This window comes from Dermatophagoides pteronyssinus, unplaced genomic scaffold (assembly GCF_027571235.1).
Source record: "Dermatophagoides pteronyssinus isolate colony J.1.1.1.1 unplaced genomic scaffold, Derpt_VIB-CSIC_2022.12 sq0025, whole genome shotgun sequence".
Taxonomy (NCBI): Eukaryota; Metazoa; Arthropoda; class Arachnida; order Sarcoptiformes; family Pyroglyphidae; genus Dermatophagoides; species Dermatophagoides pteronyssinus.
In genome coordinates, this window is record NW_027461549.1 from 213,945 (window position 1) to 233,818 (window position 19,874).

Here is a 19,874-nt window from a genome sequence, read left to right on the forward strand (position 1 = left end):
AAAACTTACTTTTTGGTGAATGTTTAAGAATGGCACGATAATCAGCATTTTTTGGACGTACTTCTAACATTGTCGCTGCGGATACTTCACCAAAATTATTCTTTGCAATTACTTCGATTTTCCCCTGGTCATATTGTCTAGTTTTTGGTATTTCTAAATGATGTATACCATCATAACGTATTTTATATCGTGAACCATTCGGTATTGGTTTACCATTTAATGTCCATATTACTCTTGGTTTTGGATGACCAATTATACGACAACAAAACCGGGCAACTTCACCTTCCAATACACATAATGGTTCTGGTTTTTGTACAAATATTGGTGCAGAATTTTCACGTCTACCACTGCCATCATCCGGTGTTATTAACTCGGATGGTGTTCGCTGTTGTTGTTGTTCAATATTTTCAAATGTAGTAAATACTTCACGGGGTATTTGTGGTTTAAAATCAAATTTTGGCCGAGGTCTTACTTCGACCATTGATTTAATTTGATCTTCACCATGCGGTGATCTCGCTACGCAAGTATAACAACCCGAATCTTCTAAATCAGCCGATATAATATCCAATGAAATATAACCAAAATCATTAATAGTTTTATGACGATGACCCGATCGTAATGGTTGTTCATTATGTAACCATTCAATTTTCATTTCACCATTACCAAATGGTTCAATTCGGCTATCAAAATGTATATTTTCACCTTCATTTATAATGAATTTTTCGGGTAATAATTTTGTAAAATGTGGTGTTTGTTGTTGTTGATCACGTGATTGCTGTAGAATTGTTGGTTGTAATTGACTATCATAAATAATATTTGATTCAGGTTTTACAATTAAATTGAATGCAAATGTATCACTACCGGAACGATTACTTGCAACACATTGATATGTACCTGAATCACGATCAAACAACCAATCAATATCTAAAACAATAAAACCAAAATCATTTATTGAATGTATACGTGAACTTGTTAATAATGGTTGACCATCTAAAAACCATTCAATCAATAAATCAGGATCATTTGATGGTTCAATACGATAATCAATATGTAATGAATCACCTTCTTTTCGGTGGATTGTTGATTCAATTTTACCAAAAAATTTTGGTATTGGATATTCTGGTTGCTGTTGATCTTCAGGTCTTAACATTGATGATTGAATACGTTGTTCTAATGTTTGTAACATTTGACTATGTTCAACAGGTAATTGTGTTTCAGTAATAATTGTTTTAGATTTTTCAATATTAATCTGACATTGAATCGAATCTTGACCGAATTGATTTTTAGCAATACATTCATAAACACCTGAATCACGTGCATAAGCTTCAATAATTTCCAGTACAACATAACCAAAATCATTAATAGTACGAAATCTTGATCCGGTTGTAAATGGTTTCCCATTAACAAACCATTCAACAGACATTGTTGGATCACCAATCGGTATTAAACGTGATTCCAAATGTATAAAATCATGTTCTTGCATATTCAAATCATTTAATTGATCTAAAAATCTTGGTTTTTGTTGTTTGTCCTGATTGAACACTTGTGATTGATCCATACGTTTTGTATGTTGTAGAATTTGACTTTCATATACAATATTACGACTATCATGACAGAATATTCTGGTTGACAGGACTGCTTCACCAACATCATTCATAGCACGTACAGTATAAAGACCACTATCTTCCGAACAAACGGGACTAATTTCCAGTATGACAAAACCAAATTCATTTATTGTACGTATACGATTTGATGCACGTAATGGTTGATTATCTTTAAACCATTCAATTGTTAATGATGGATCTTGTGATGGTTGTATACGTGTTTCCAGATGTACACAATCACCTTCATTCAAATTGGTTTTATCATCCAATGGTTGTTCAAATTTTGGTGCTTCATAACGACGGATGGTTTCTTTTTCCCGCTGTAAATATGTTGTTCGACCTGAAACAATACGATCAATATAGCTGATTGTAGGTACTGTTGTTGTTTCACCAGGTGGTTGCTGATCTTTTGATTGAACAATAACCTGTGTATTGATAGAATCCATGCCAAAAGGATTAATGGCACGTATTTCATACTGGCCAGAATCTTCTTCATAAACATAAACAATATCCAAAATAGCAAAACTAAATTCATTTATTGTTTGAAAACGTTCATTTGATATTAATGGTTTTCCATTTTTCAAAAATTCAATCTGCACTTGACCATCAAATGGTTGATAATCACTTTCTAAATGTATTGATTGTCCTTCTTGAACAATAATTTGTTCAGGTAATTTACGATTAAATTTTGGTGGTTGTTGTTGTTGTTGTGATGTTTTCATCTGTAACGTTGATTTATATTTTGGATCAAACATCTGCCCGGTTTGATCGATATTAGTTGTTTCAGGACAATTCAGATTGAATTTAAATGTATCGATACCGAATTTATTCGTAGCTACAAATAAATATTCACCCGAATCTTTTGGTTCAACTTTTGATATTTCCAATACAACCTGTCCAAAATCATTGGTTGTTTTAATCCTGGAACTTTGTTGTAATGGTTTACCATTATGAAACCATTCCAAGTTTATATCATTCGGTATAACTGTTGTTGCAACGTGAATACTTTCACCTTCGACCACTTGGATATCATCGTTTATTGGTTTTTGAAATTGTGGTTTTTCTGGTTGTTGCTGTTCGGGTTGTCCTGGTTGTCCCGGTTGCTCTTGACTTTCAACAATATTAACCTGAAATATTTGCTGTGAATATCCTTTTGAATTTCGCGCCAAACATTTATAAATACCACTATCATTAGTATTGATATCATTAATCTCAAGAATGGCAAAACCAAAACCATGAAATGTTGTTATATGATTACCAATATTTAATTCAATTTCATTATGATACCATTCAATTTTCATTGATTGATCATTCATTGGATCAACTTTAACTTCCAAATGAAGATTTGAACCTTCATTCAAACTGATTTCCGTATCAGTTAATGGTATTATTGATGGTAATTTATCAATGATTTCTTCTTCTTCTTCAATAGTTGTTGTTTGTTCAAAATACACTGACTCTTGTATTGATGTTATTGATTCTGGTTGTACTAGAACCTGTGTTGTTGTATATGATTCACCATACAAATTTGTTGCACGACATTTATATAAACCAGAATCTTTTGGTTCAGATTTTCGAATGGTTAAACAAATTCTACCAAATTCTTGTGTTTGATTTATTCTGGATGAACATTTTAATGGCGAACCATTCAGAAACCATTCAATTTTCGTATTATTATTATCCGCTAATGATGATGATAATTCACAATTTAATTCCAAATCATTACCTTCATTTATACGGATTTCATTCGGTAATTTTCGGGTAAATTTTGGAGGTGTTGTAGTAGATAATTCCGGTGCTGTACTAGTTGTTATGAATGATTTATATTTTTGTTGTTGTTGTTTTTCCATTTGTTCAATAGCTTTTATTCCTTTCAAACCGGATGGATGTAATGTTGTTTGATAATCAACATTACCTGTTGTTATTACATTTAATGATGCTGTTGATGTTGATTCACCAAAACTGTTTGCAACTTTTACTGTATAAATACCAGAATCTTCTGATTTAACACCGGCTATTTCAACGCGAACATAACCAAATTCATTTTGTACCAAAATTCGATTTCCAATTTGAATTTCTTGGCCATTATGTAGAATTTTAAATTCTAATGGTTCTTGTTGCGGTTGTTTTACTGTACATTCAAATATAACATTCTGTCCTTCAGGTACAACCATATTCTGTATATGATTTGTAAAATAAGGTGGTTGTCCTTGTTGCTGCTGCTGCTGCTGTGGTTGTGGTTCAAATTGCCCGCTGGATCGATATTTCATTGGTTGTTCTAATTGTTCAATTGTTTTTAATGTTTCAGGGAAAAATGAACCGGTTTCAATACGTTTTCCATCCATTACTTTAATTGTACAGGAATTTGTTGCTTCACCAAATTGATTCACAGCACGACAAGTATAAACACCATTATCTTCATATTTAGCATCACGAATTTCTAATTGTACTAAACCAAAATCAAAACTGGATGTTATTCGGGAACCAAGTGTTAATAAACGGCCATTTTTATACCATTCAATCGAAAGTTTTTCATCCATTTTTGGTTCAACACTAGTTTCCAACCGTAAATAATCACCTTCATTTGCATTATCAACACTGTTTAAATGTTTGGTAAATTTTGGTGGTTCACCGGCTATCGTTGATGGCTGCTGCTGCTTCGAAATTGATCGTTTAAATTTTTGATTTTCAATCAAACGTATTTGTTCAAATGTTTTTGGATGTTGACATTGTGTATCGATGGTTGGAAATTGATTAACACGTAATTGATGTGATGAAATTGCTTCACCCGAATCGTTAGCAACTTTTAGCATATAAATACCACTATCATCACCATTTGCAGCAGCAATTTCCAGAAAAACATAACCAAAATCATTCGATGTTGCAATACGTGAACTTGGTTGTAATTCATGGCCATTTTTATACCATGTATATGTCATTGTTGAATCACCAATTGGTGTTATTTGACATTCCAAACAAACACGATCATTTTCATTCACAATGTTTGGACCACGAATTGGTACAAAAAAATTTGGTCGTTCTGTTCGTTGTTGTTGTTGATCGTCCATTCTTCGTGTTGTGGTTCGCTCAAGATATTGAATAGTTTTTAAAGATTCAATATTTGTTGTATCGGTTATGATAGATTTTTCTTCCGGTACTTCTAATGTACACAATGTACATGTTTCACCTAATTCATTTTTTGCATTTACCGTATAAATACCCGAATCTTTCGATTCAATTTTATGTATATCCAATGATATATAACCAAAATCATTTATATAATTATAACGTGAACTACTTGGTAATGGTTGACCATTTTTATACCATTCAATTTTCATTGATGGATCATTCACCGGTATCAGGCGACATTCTAAATGTGCATTCGATCCTTCACGAATGTTATAAATATTATGTAATGGTTGTGTGAATATTGGTTTCTGGTGGGTTTTTCCATCATCATCAATCGATGTTACAGGTGGACGATGTCCTTGTTCAAGAACGTTCAATTTTTTCATTGTTTCTTCGTACATTGTATCCGTTTGTATTGATTTTATTGATTGAATTTGTAAGAATTTTTCATCTTCAATTTTACCATAATGATTGGAAATCAAAAATGTATACCTGCCACTGTCGTCAGGGTTAACTGATAGTATATCTAATGCTATATAACCAAATTCACATATGGTTCGATAACGTGAACCAATTTTCAACGGTTGTTCATTATGCAATATTTCAACAATCATATTTGGATCATTAATTGGTTCAATTTGACATTCAAAATGACAATGATCACCTTCAATCAGTTTGGTTGGACCACGTAATCTGGTTACAAAACGTGGTGGTAATGTTGGTTCATCAGTTCGATCACCATGTTTTGGTTTAATTCGTTTTTCCAAATACTGTATCTGTTCTAATCCTTCCGGATGAATAGTATCATAGATAATATTTTGTTTTTCCGTAACCAGAATATTTGTTGATGAAATCGTTTCTCCGATTGCATTTGAAATCCGAACAGTATAAGTACCAGAATCTTCAGGATAAACATATAGAATCCTCAAGGCAATATAACCAAATTCATTGATAACAACAAAACGATGTCCAATACGAATCGGTATACCATTATGTGACCATTCAACAAACATTGTTGAATCATTTACAGGTTCTACCGTTAATTCTAAACAAATTGAATCACCTTCATTTAGTTCATACGATGTTCTTAATGGACGTATAATTTTTGGTTTGATTGTTGATGTTTGTTCTTGTGATTGAATTTCATCACGTCTAACATGATGATGATGATTGTAACGTTCAATTTGTTGAATTCTAGCCAATGATTCATCATGTATAGTTGATGTATCGATAATTTTTCTACTTGTAACCATAACATTACAATGGATTTGATCTTCACCAAAATCATTTCGGGCACGACATTCATAACGGCCACTATCCTCAGGATAAGCATATAGAATTTGCAGGGAAACATAACCAAAATCATTTAATGTACGAAAACGATGACCGATTTTTAATAGTTCACCATTAAAATACCAATCAATTTTCATTGTTGAATCATTAATAGGTAATAATGTTGTTTCCAAATACAATGGTTGTCCTTCAATCAATTCAATTTGTTCAGGTAATTTTTGTCCAAATCTAGGTTGTTCAATTATAACATAATCATCTTCAATTTTCTTTTTCTTGTTTGACCGTTGTCGTTCAAGTTGTTGTATTTTTTCCAAACTAGTTGGTTGTTGACTTTTCATTTGTATATTATCATGGCTAATAACATTCAACTGAATAGAATCTTCAATTTGACCAAGATGATTTGATACACGTAAACGATATTCACCTGAATCTTCTACGGTTATTTTCATTATATCTAATGTTATAAAACCAAAATCAAACATTGTATGATAACGATTACCAATTGGCATTGGTCGACCATTATGATACCATTCATAAATCATTGTTTCATCACGTATTGGTTCAATGATACATTGAAAATGTGCTGACATTCCTTCTTCAATAATTCGTGTACCTTTAAGCGGTTGTACAAAATAAGGCCGTGTTTGTCCTGACATATCATCATCAAATTCTTTACGTTTAAATGTTTTCGTTTCTAGCGATGAGAATTTTTCCACTGTACCAGGATGTATTGTATCATTAATAATGGTTTTCGTAGCTCGTACCGATAATATTGTTTGAATTGAATCCTGACCATTCGAATTACGTGCACGACATTCATATATACCTGAATCATATGGGGTTAATTCTTTAATATCTAATGATATATAACCAAAATCATTTATAAATGATATTCTTGATGATGATTGTAATGGTTGACCATTTTGATACCATTCAACAATCATTGTTTCATCACCAATCGGTATTAAACGTGTTTCGAAATGAACACGTTCATTTTCAATACAATCATATGATGATTTTAATGGTTGTAAAAATTTTGGTCGTTCAGTTATACGAGGTTCTTGTTCAAAACGTTGTTGTTGACGTTTTTCCAAACGCCGAATGCTTTCCATACTAATTTCATTCAATGATCTTGTATCCAGATTCGAAGTTGGTTGACAATAAATCAAACATGATGTTGATGTTTCACCATATTTATTTGATAATTTTAATTCATATCTACCACTATCTTCAGGATAAACCGAAAGTATATCCAAACAAACATAACCAAAATCACATATTTCAATAAATCTTGAACCTTTTCGTAATGGTTGACCATCTTTCAACCATTCAACAATCAAATCAGGATCATCAGCTGGTTGTATATAACATTCCAGATGTATTTTCTGTCCTTCAATTGTTTGTATATCTTTTAACATTCCGGATTTTATACGTGGTGCTTGTTGATTTGTTGATTCAATCTGTTCATCAATGACACGATGTTTCGAAGATTTTGTTACCAAAGGTTCATGAAATTGTTGAATATCCGTATCAAGATTTTCTTCATAACAAATAATCCTGGTTGTCATTTCATCAAAACCAGATTCATTTGATATACGACATGTATATTCACCTGAATCATTTGGTTGTGTTTTCAAAATTTTTAATACAACATAACCAAAATGATAATATGGTTGAAAACGATTACCAACTGTTAATGGTTTACCATTAAAAAACCAATCAATTATTAGATTTGGATCTAATGCCGGTTCCACTCGACTTTCAATACAAGCAGTTTTACCTTCAGCAATGGTTACATTATTAAATTTTGTTACAAAACGTGGTTTTGGATATATTTCTCGTGTTGTTGTTGTTGTTGTTGATTTTGTTGTTGTTGTTGTTTGTGGTGGATGAATTTCCTGATAATATGCTCTTTGTGGTACAATTTGTTGATCCATTGTCGTAGTTGTCGTAGTTGTTGTATCAAACCATTCTTGTTTAGTTTGCCTACGATAACTTTCATCTAAATATGATTGTTGCGGTGGTGGTGGTGGTGGTGGTGCCACAGGTGTAATTTGAACAGGTAATTTTGGCCTTGGTGGTGGCGCTGGAATCGGTGGTTGCTGTTCCATCATACCGGGTATACGTACAATCGATACATTTGCCGTCGAGACTGCCTGACCATAATGATTACGTACAATACATGTATATTCACCACCATCACCAAGATTAACCGATTCAATCATCATCGATATACAACCAAAATCAAATTTTGTATGATATCTTTCTGTGAATATTATCGGTATTGTATTATGATACCATTCAATTTTTAAATTAGGATCATTAACCGGTTCAATAAATGCTTCCATATAAATATTTTCACCTTCACTATACATTAATGGTGGTATTTGTAATGGTATACGAAATATTGGTGCCATACCACCGACACCTGTAGTTTTAGGAACGGCTACTGATTTTATTGGTGGTTGCCTGGTTTGAATCGGTGGTGATTGTTGAAATTGTCCTGGTTGTTCTAGTTCTGGTTTTGTTGCTGCGAATAATTCCTTTCTAACTTGCTGCTGCTGCTGATATTCAACAAATTGATCATCCATTCGGATCGGTTCTTTAACCCTTAGTTCACCAATCGTTTCAGCTTGTCCTAATGAATTTTTCAACAAACATTTATAAACACCAGCATCCTGTATGGATAAATCCATTATACAAATTGATAATAAACCACGATTATAAAGAATTTGTATTCTTGATTCTGGTTTTATTATTTGTTCATTTTTTAACAGATAAATTTCTAAATTTGGATCATCATTCGGTTCAATCAATGCTTCAAAACGTATAGTTTGTTCTGGACCGGCAAATGTTTCAATTAAATTTTGAAAATGTTTTTTAAAATATGGACGTCGTTGTTGTTGTTGTTGATAAATTTGTTGTTGTTGTTGTTGTTGTTGTTGTTGTGCTGTTGGACTATAAACATTTTCCTCTCGGGTATGTTTACGAATTTTACTTGTTGTTGCGGTTGTCGTTGTCGATGTTTCCTGGATTGTTTGTTTCAATTCTTCCAATTCTTCAGGTGGTGGATGTTTTTTCGGAACCATTGGTGGTGGTTGAACTGTTTGATTGGGGGGGGGTAAAATAAGATTTTCAAAAGTTTTATCAGAGAAAAAAATTCATAAAAAAAAACAAAACTTACCTGGATTAACATGTATGGATGATGTTGAAATAGCTTCATTAACACCATTAATCGCTTTAACCATATAAACACCATTATCCGATTGTTTTAAATCAATAATCGATAATGAAATATAACCAAAATTAAATTTTGAATTTATTCTTTCATTATTATGTAATGGTTGTCCATTTACGAACCATTCTATACGCATATTTGGATCATTTACAGGTGTTATTTGTGCTTCTAATAGTATTGTAGCACCTTCAGTTGTTATAATCGATGATTGTAATGGTTGTATAAAATGTGGTGCAATTTTTCGGTATGATTCTTCAATTTCTTTTTGATAACTATAATATTCTGAATCTTCAATTTGTTCATATTTTTGTCTATATTCTTCTTCTTCTTTCTTCTTTTTTTCAACATCTTTTTGTTCTTCTTTTGGTAATTCTTGCTTCTTTGTTGATTGCGGTTGTGTTTGCGGCTGCGATCGTTGCGCCTGCTTCTGCGGCGGAACATCAGCACATTTCAATGTAGCCGATGTTTGTGCATCACCATATTGATTCGATACTTTACATGTTAAAATACCTGAATCTTCTGGTTGTACATTCAATATTGTCAATGCAATATAACCATATTTATCCGTAATTATAAATCTTTCATTATTTTCCAATAATTTATCATTCAAATACCATTCAATTTTCATATTTGTATAATCAGATGCTTTCATATATGCTTCAAAATGACCAGTCATACCTTTACGTAGAAATAAATCACGTAAATGTGTTGCAAATATTGGTTTTGTTTTATGTTCTTCATATGTAATAAAATCACGTTGTTCAGGTGGAATTTCTTCATAATAACGTTGTACATGACGTAAGATAATTGTTTCGGATTGTTGTCCAGATTCCAATTCAATTCTACGATGTGTTTTCGGTATATTTAATTTCAATGGTTCACCTTGTTGTTGTTGTGATTTCTGATCCGATTCAACATTCAAACGGGCACGTGTTGCAACAGTTCCACCGGGATTCTGTGCAGTACATTGATACCAACCAGAATCACGTACATGTACATTATTCAAATAAAGTGTTGATGAACATTGATCGGTTTGAATTTCAATCGAAGGTGGATTCGGATCAATTTGTATACCATCTTTTTGCCATGTTAATTGTGGCGTTGGTGTACCAACAGCACGACAATAAAATACAATCGATTCACCGGATTTTATTGTTGTATTTTGAAATCTTTCTACAAATTTCGGTGATACGGTTGGTTCTTTTTCCAATACTAATAACCGTACGGTAAATGATGATTGTCCATTCTGATTACGTGCAATACATTTATAAACACCAGAATCTTCTGGATCAGCACCCATTATTAATAATGCATGACTACCTTCTTCATTTACAACTAGTTTAAAATGTTCACAATCAAATATTTGTTTTTGATCATCTTTAAACCATAATATTTCTGGTTCCGGACGACCACTAACACGTAATTCAAATCGTACGATTTGATTTTCCATTGCTTCCATATCATATGGTATAAGATAAAAATTTGGACGTATACCCGAAACAGTCGGTAATTGTTCATCTTTATCCGCACTATATGTTTGAAAAAAATTAATCAAAAACCGCTATTTACACACACAAATCACAAACCTTTTTCTTGATGTAATTGATCGTTGTTGTTGTGTTGAAATAGTTGTCATCGTTGTTGTTTGTTGCTGTTGAGTAGTAATAGCCGTACCGGAACCAGTACCAGCACCATTGGTTGCTTTCGACATTGGTTTTGATTTAACGTTTTGAACATCTTCAATAATGTAATGTACATTTAAATTTATCGAAAATGTTGCTGAACCATGTTTATTTTCAGCCAATATTGTATAACTACCTGCATCTTCATTTAGTAAATTTTTCAAATGTAACCTTACTAAATTATTTTCATAACTAATTTGACATTTATTTTCCATTTGCTTGATTGGTTCACCATTTTTAAACCAATAAATTTTCGGTATTGGATTACCAGCCACACGAATATCGAATATAAGATCATCATTTTCCTTGCAAACAATATCTTTTGGTTTTTCAACGATTTCAGGTGCTGAATCACCCTTTTCTTTTTCGGATGATGAATATTGATCGGCAAATCGATTTAATCGATTAAATTGTTCATCCAACGCAAATTGTTTACATTTTTCTCGTCGAAATTGTTCATTTTTTATCAAATCAATTTCAAATTTTTCACAATCAAATTGTTGTTGTTGTTGTTGTGTTAAACGATTCAATTGATAATCATGTAATTCTTTGAATGAATCAAATTTTTTTGTTTCCAATTCAATCGTCGGTTGTTGTTGTTGATCGGTTGTTTGATTGCCATTACCTTTTTTAATAACAGCTATTATTGATGATTCACCTGCCAAATTACTTGCAATACAAACATATTCACCATCATCTGATTCATGAAAATTTTTTATTATTAATGAATGATAACCGGTTTGTGGATTATTTATTATTTGATATCTGTAAGAATTACAAAAAAAAAATTACAAAAATTGCAAGAAACTTTCCGGAATTTTTCTTTTTGGGAAATTTCCCCAAAAAAACTTACTTGTTAGTATGTGTTAACATATAACCATTTCTAACCCAACGTACTGTTGGTGATGGTTGTGCACTAATTTTACAACGTAACAATACATCATCACCTTCATGAATATTTTCTATTTCGGGTGGTCGTTCAAATGTTGGTGCTAAATATTGTCTGGATTTGATTGTTTTTTGGATTTTTGATTTTAAAAGAAAAAAGAAATCAATCAATCAGTTAATAATCAGTTTTTTTGTTTGTTTTTTAATGATTTTTTGGTTTTCCATAGTTCTTCCTTCCGTCGTTGTTAACTATTTCTACCTTATAATTGTTGTTCTTTTTCTGTTGAAAAAAATACATTTTTGGCTATTTTGACTTTAGTCGATTATGACTGCTATTCATAGTTCAGTGAGGTTAGGTTAATGACTATGACTGGCCTGTGATTCATAGTTCAGTGAGGTTAGGTTAATGACTATGACTGTTTTTTATAGTTCAGTGAGGTTAGGTTAACCATTATGAAAAAAAACAAAATAATCCTTTTTTATTGATTTTTCAAAAAAAAAAAATTCTTGAATCCACTATTACTTTGTTGCAATACTTTTTTTTCAAAAAAATCGGTATTTTAAAAAAGCAAAAATATTCAGCTATCATAAATTTCTCATTGCCATCACCATTTAGATCATCATGATTTTGATCAACAACAACGAAGACGAAGACAGCCTAAACACCGAAAATCATTCAAACATCACCACTACCATAAAAATGAGTTTTTTTCCATTCTTTTGCTCATTTCCTAAATTAAGAATGTTGACGAAGTGAGCTAAAGAAGATACGCAATTCTTTTCACTCGAAAAAAAATAAAATTCATCCGCATCAAAAATTCTATGATAGACATATAGTGAGTGAGTGAAAAACGCAGGCAAAGAATCGATTCTATAATTAGAAAATTCTGTTTTTCGAAGTTCGTATCATCATCAACAACAACATTCGAAATTCTTTTCGACAATGTTGATGATGATTTAACTGTGTTAATGGGTTGAATTTTTCTGTTTGTTTTCATTGCATTTCATCATTGTCTTGTTTTCGTTTTTTATTGGATTTATCGTTTATAAATAAAATCCAATCGGATATAGAATACGCCGAAAATGTTTTTTTCAAAATTTTTCAAAAGAAAATTCTAGAAAAATATTCTGATTGATTGATGGATGGGTAGTACCGGTGTTGTCGAAATAGATACCGAATGGAATTCGAATTCGAACGTACAAAACGTTCGAATTCTGTGTTGGATTTTGAAAAAACCTCGAAATTGCGTGATATTTTGAATTTTGAATTTTGAATTTTGTTTTTGTGAAAAACTTACGTTTCTTGTTGTTGTTGTTGTTGTTGGGTATCCATGATGAATTATTAGATGTTATTTTTAAGTTTGTTTTTTTGATGAAATTTTTGTGAGTTTTTTTAGTCAGGTTAGTTGGAAACAAAAAAAAAACAAAACGAATAATGAATGAATGAAGCAAAACAAAACAAAACAAAAAAGAAGAAATATGAATGAATAAAACAAAAAGAATAAAGAATTTCGTAAGTGAATGAAAATGTTTTTTTGTTGAAATTTTTTAAAATTTTTCGAAATTTTCTCGTTCAAACAGAATAAAACAAAGCAAAACAAAACAAAAAAAACATAAAAATTTTCGATAGTCGTTGTTCGGAAATTTCAATGAAAAACCTTAATCGAATCGAATTTTAAAAAATAAAATCAAAAAATCGATGTATCCGATCAGGTTGGTTCGTATTTTCGTTTACGATGGTTCATTGTTGTTGTTAATGATAATTATTTCACCATCATCATCATTATCATAACAAACAACGGCCACAGCATTTATCTTTTTTGCCCGATGTTTTTTGATGAATTTTCGATGTTCTAATTTTGTCGATGTAACCAACCAGCTAAACACACACGCACACACGGTTACCATTCGAGAATCGTGATAATTTGCAAATGATCATACCAAAATATCATCTTCATCATCAACGAAAGAATATTCTTCTTCGTCGTCTTCGTCAAAGATTGCAAAGTTTAAATCACTGAGCATGCCTATTCGACAAACACCGATCAAAAATAACTTTGTCTGCCCCCTTTTTTTTGGAAAGAATTCAGAAAACAGAAATTCTTTAACCGAATATGTTCTTTGTCATGTTTGTGATGTTCATTTTTTCTCATTCCGACTTTCTTTTTCCTTGTTTTGTTCTAATTTTGTTTTGTTTGTTGCAAAACATTCTTGACTTGTTGAAGCGCGGGTGTTTTGAAATTTTCAAAAACAAAAAAACAAAACTTTGACCTATGTGAATCGAAATAGTCAAACACGTGTGGTGTTTTTAGATTTTCTTCTTCGTTTTTTTTTCAATGATGATGAATACAAAAACAAATAAATTATTAAATCATATTCGTACAGATAATTTAGATTGGTTTAAATTGAATTCCGAAAATTTATTATCATTAAATCAAATTGTACAACAAAAATATGGTTCATCATTAATACATCTTTGTGCACAATATGATTCATATCAAATTGGTCAATATTTATTATCATCATCCACCACCACCAATACTATTCCTTGGTTATTGAAACGTGATTCGGAAGGTAAAACACCATTACATACTGCATGTACATTTGGTTCAATACGGATTGCACGAATTTTTCTTGAAAATAATGATCATCCAAATAATAATCAAATTATAAATGAATTTAAACGTGGTGATTGGACATCATTAATGATTGCTGTAATTAAACAAAATATTCAATTAATAAAATTATTATTATTCGATTATCATGCTGATGATTGTATTAGAAATAAAGATGGTTGGACTTGTTATCATTTGGCAATACGTACCGGTAATTTACAATTAATTCAATTATTATTCCAACAAAAACCATCAAATTGGTGGCCCGAACCGGTTAATAATGGTCGTAATTTAATGCATATTGCAGCTATTAATGGACATTCAATGGTATTTGAATTTCTAACCGCACGTCTTATTGAATCTGATCATCAAGAATTAATAAATTCGGTTGATAATTGTGGCATTACACCATTAATGGATGCAGCACGTATTGATTGTTTAGATATTTTTCAGAAAATACTTACAATAATCGATTCGAAATGTCTGGAACATTTAGATAATTGTCAACGAAATCTATTACATCATTGTGCACAATCAAATGCATTGAAAACAATACAATTTCTTTATGATAATTATCCATCATCATCATCATTGATTAATCATTGTGATCATTGGCATCAAACACCATTATTTTTAGCCATTCGTGAAGGTCATCAAGAATCCACTGAATTACTAATACAATTTGGTAGTCGAATTGATCAAAAAGATATTAGTGGTCGTAGTGTTTTCGATATTTGTCAACAATTTCATAATCAACATTTAATGGATTTAATTCGTTTAAAATCCAATTAAAAAGTTACCATTATCGTTCAATAGATGGCGTTATTGTTTTCCCTCAAAACATTCGAATTTGGATTTGATTTTTGGAAATTTGATCAAAAAATTTGACAAAGGAAAAAAAAATTGAAGGATTTTTTTTTTGACTCTGTTTAAATCAAATCCAAAAATGTTAATTTTGATTTGACCAATCTAAAGTGATTCCTATTTTTTCAACATCAACAACAACAACAATATTATTCAACAAATTTCATTTCAAGTTTCACATTTCATTTGTTGATGTTGTTTTGTATTATTTGATTAACATTTTTTTTCTCTTTGATTATTTTCAAGATGAATGATTGAATGAATGAAAAAAGAAGAAGAGAAAAGTCTGAATCTTATAATAATAACATTACGTAATAAAAAGTTGTTATTCGATTCTTCTTTTTCTTTTTCTGTCTGATTGCTTTGCAAGGATTTTAAGTCATTGAAAGAAAGAAATGGAAAATTTATTGGCCAATCTTCGATGTGATTATGTTTTTTTTTCTTCATTCATTCATTTCGATCTAATTCATTTTATTTTTTTGATGAACATTGTGTTTTGGATGATGATAATAATGATGATGATGAACGAACGAACGAAACAGCTTGAAATGAAATGAAAAAACAAAAGAATTTTTCTTTCTGATGATAAAATTATGATTCTATTTTTATCAAAAAAAAAAAAAAAAAAGAATTCTTTATTATTGAGTTCAATTTTTTTGTTTTCTTGGTGAAGAAAAGAAAAAAAAAATCATATATAATTAATCTTTTATATACGACGATGTCATAAAGCGGAAAATAATGATATGTGTGTTTTTCACGAGAGAGAAGAGAACAGAGAAAAAAAATGAAAATTTCTCTCTTCAATTTACCATTATTATTATCATCAACATTGCATGGTGATTATGATTATGATGATTAAAATGATGACGACGATGATGATCATCAAGTAATTTAGTTCAAGTTCGTTTGTGTTTTACTTGTGTGTGTGTTGTAATCAAAACACAATAATAATAATTTTTTTTTGGATCCGTATCCACGATACATCTTTATCATCAAACAAAAACAAAATAATGATGAATGTTTTACCAAAACATAACGACACACACACACCGTGTGGTAAACGAAAATTCTGTTTTTTTCAAATGGTGAAATATTACTTTGGTTGAACAGATGCTTACTATTAGTCAGTCGACAGAGAATCGTCATTTTTTTGATGTTTATTTTTAGTTTCTTCGTTTTCGGCGTCGTTTTCTTCAGATCATCAAATCAGAATAAAGATTTTACTTTTTCAAGTTAATTCGGTAGGTTGGTTGTTTGATACATTTTTTTGTTTGTTTGTTTTGTTGATCTGAAATCATCAAATCAATAAATTATATTGCAGTAAGAATTGACAAAAAAAAAATTTTGGTTTCGTTTCGAACATTCCAAAAATAAATTCGAATGTTTGTTTCAAAGTATCGATGACAATCGATTGTTTGCCGACAATTAAAAGAAAAATTTGTCTAGTCGTACATCACGTTCGATTAATCGAACAGAATCGATTTCTGAAGAATATTCTTTTCTTTTTTTCGCAAAATTCTTTCAAATCAAACATCCAAATTTTATTTTTGTTGTTTCATTTTTTTTCGTCCAATTCTTTTCCAATTCTTCCATTCAACATGGAACTGAAAAACAAAACAAAACAAAACAAACCAAACCAAACCAAAAACAAAAAATGATTTCGTCTGCATGCTAGCAGCATAATCATCTGGAACCAAAACCGAATGATAATCGACAGGTTCATCATTTTGAAACCCCGAAAAAAAAACAGGGGTGGATTTTTTGTTTTCACACCAGTTTTTGTCCAATTATCCAGAAATGAAACTAACACCGAACATCCAAAGAAAGAAAAAATCATCATCAACCAACCAACCCATCATCGGGTAATGTAATAAAATATATAATCGGATATTCCCGAATCTATGCACATCTTTTTTCTTCTTTCATTTTTTTCTTCTGAACACGCAAACATACAGCAGCAGAAGCAGCATATAGAAAAACAAGTCCATCAGTTGGTTGGTTGGCCTTTTTCTCGAGCATAATAACAACCCACGAATAATCGACTACGACGACGACGACGGTGTTGTTGACCGCACCTCGAACCTTTCTGTTTCTCTCATTCTCTTCCATTCATTCATTCACTAGATTTTTTTGCTCGCCTGGTTTTTTTTTGTTTTGTTTGTTTGGTGTTTTTTTATTATTTTGGCTCATTTCAAAGATGAGCTTTTCCTAGTATCTCCTTCGGTTCATTCATTTTCGGCTCCCCGACGATGATGCTGATGATCAATGGTTGTTGACCACAACAGACCATCATTTTAAACTGAATAAATATTCTTCTTTTTGCAATCGACCATCCAACCAACCAACCAACCGATCTTCATCATCATGAAAAATTCAACAAACAAGTTCATCATGATGGGCTTCTAGCTGGTTTTTCGTTTTTACTTCGTTTCGTTTTTTCTGTTATTCAATGAAATCGATTGAATTTCATTTCAATCAAAATGAAAAAGAGTTATCTTATTCTCTCGACAACAACAACAACAACAACCTAAACAAGAATTATTTTTGTGTCTCCGGCTATTGTGTGTGTGTGTGTTTGGTGACTACCTTTGTTTATTTATTTTTCGATTGTTTGATGATGATCCAATTGGATCATTCAATCGATTCAAAAAGAAAAATGATGAGCTTTACATAATCCGCATCAAAAACCATCAAAAAAACAACCGTTTTTTTCGCTTTATCAAATTTCAATTTTGGAATCAAATTTCTTTATATAAACAAATCATAAACCAATCAAACATCAGTTTTTTCAATATTCAATTTGGGTAAGTTTTTGAAATTTTGTTCATAAACATTTTCCCATTTGAAAATCAACTTTTTTTCGTGGTTAGGATATCCTTTTTATTCACAAAAATCAATTTTTGTTTTGTTTTTTCAATCATTAATTGAAATTCTTTTCAATTTGATTTGAAATTTCAATAATGATGATGATGATGATGAAAAATTCATAACATTTGTGATTGAAAAAACAACTGCAAATGCTATATATACAGATGTATTTTTGGATTTTTTTCCGTTTTTTACATAACATTGAAATGTTTTTTAGAGAAAAAATTAAACTACATAGATAGACATGGATAGGATAGGTGTATGATGATGATGATGATGATATCAAAATGTTGATAAGAAGAAAAAAGATTTATCTTTTTTTTTTAAAAAAAAAACAACATTTAGTTTGTTTGTGATAAATGCAAGATAGCAAACGGTTTTTATTTTTGTTTACAGGTATGATTAAATCATTTTTTTTTTATTTTTCATCAAATTTGACTTTGGTTTTACTCTTTGAAACAAAATGAAAAAAAATTATCAATTCAAATGATGATGATGATGATGATGGATAAAGAAGAACATCAACATCAAAAAAATAAACATCTTTTGTTCACATTTCACACAATTATCTCGCTATGTGAGGCGATTATCATAAATTTTCTCTTCAATTTTTTCATTGTTTTTGACCATTTTCATCATCATCATCATTATCAACGGGAACCATTGCTCTCTCTGTCTCCGTTATATTTATCACCTTGTTTGACTTTATTTATTTTTATCAAAATTATTTTTTTTTGTTGACCAGATTAGGCCAATTATTTTTGGATAAAATGTTTGAATTCAACATTTTCTCTAGATTTTTTTCCCCGTTATTTTGTTACATTTTTCTCCATTGATGATGATCAATCGGAATCGAATGTCACACGAAAAAAACAATCGAACATTCAAAATATCGATTATTTCGTTCTACTTTTCGAATGAATTTAAATTTCGATTGTTTTTTTTTGTTTTGTTTCCCGTTGTTGTTGTTGTTGTTAATCTTGATTGTAATTTATCATCATCATCATCATCGATTGTGATTTGATCTACAAATGTCCAATTGCTGTTGATGATGTTTCAATGTCTAAACATAACTTTGAAGATAATAATAATACTGATGTTGGTGGCCTACAATAACAACAACAACAACAACAAGGTGGTCACAGCTTGTGTCTTTATATAAAGCCAACCAGAACAGCAACGATGAGAAAAAAAAACCTGACATTTGATCAACTGATGTCCAACATCATCAACAACAGTTGTTTCTCATTCCAAAATCTAAAACCATGATGTTTTCTTTATACATTCATTCATTGATTGAGCATTCTGGTTTTGCTTTTGACCTTATCTAACTTTCAGACAGTGTAATACTGTTGTGGTTTTTTTTCTATAGTAAGAATGGCTGACTGACTAGTTTTTTCTTTCTCTTACTTCTCAATCTGATAATTTAAAAAAAAAACTTTAAAACTGGATAGATTTCCTGTCTTTGCTTTGAATTTTCTTTTTTTCTTCTGGATATATTTCTGAATGTAAAATGAATGTAACAATGAAAAGAAAAAGAATCGATTTTTCGATTCTTTGTTTTATTTGTTTTTTTTTCATTGACAAATTTGTTGTTATTTTTCTTGTTTGGTGGAAACCATCGATCAATCAATCAAAATCAGAGAAAAAAAAGTGATATCACTTGAAATCTTATTTCCATTTTGTATTTTTT

At 30.7% G+C, this 19,874-nt stretch overlaps 2 protein-coding genes across 2 annotated transcripts in view; one reads left to right on the forward strand and one right to left on the reverse strand.

Annotated features, from left to right (window-relative positions):
- The window catches only part of LOC113789093 (uncharacterized), a 29,835-nt gene extending 16,035 nt beyond the window's left edge, over window positions 1-13,800 (reverse strand). The window contains exons 1-5 of the mRNA XM_075823315.1: window positions 13,133-13,800; window positions 11,800-11,949; window positions 10,851-11,711; window positions 9,211-10,793; window positions 10-9,129 (exon numbers count right to left, since the gene is read on the reverse strand). Coding sequence (XP_075679430.1) covers window positions 10-9,129; window positions 9,211-10,793; window positions 10,851-11,711; window positions 11,800-11,949; window positions 13,133-13,167 — 11,749 coding nt within the window. The 5' untranslated portion in view covers window positions 13,168-13,800. The remainder of the gene's footprint in view (window positions 1-9; window positions 9,130-9,210; window positions 10,794-10,850; window positions 11,712-11,799; window positions 11,950-13,132) is intronic.
- Window positions 13,801-14,122: 322 nt separating this feature from the next.
- LOC113789090 (ankyrin repeat domain-containing protein 16-like) lies at window positions 14,123-15,597 on the forward strand. Its single transcript, XM_027338576.2, has one exon. The coding sequence runs from the start codon at window positions 14,171-14,173 to the stop codon at window positions 15,239-15,241; it is 1,071 nt and encodes a 356-aa protein (XP_027194377.2). The 5' UTR covers window positions 14,123-14,170; the 3' UTR covers window positions 15,242-15,597.
- The last annotated feature ends 4,277 nt before the right edge of the window (window positions 15,598-19,874 follow it).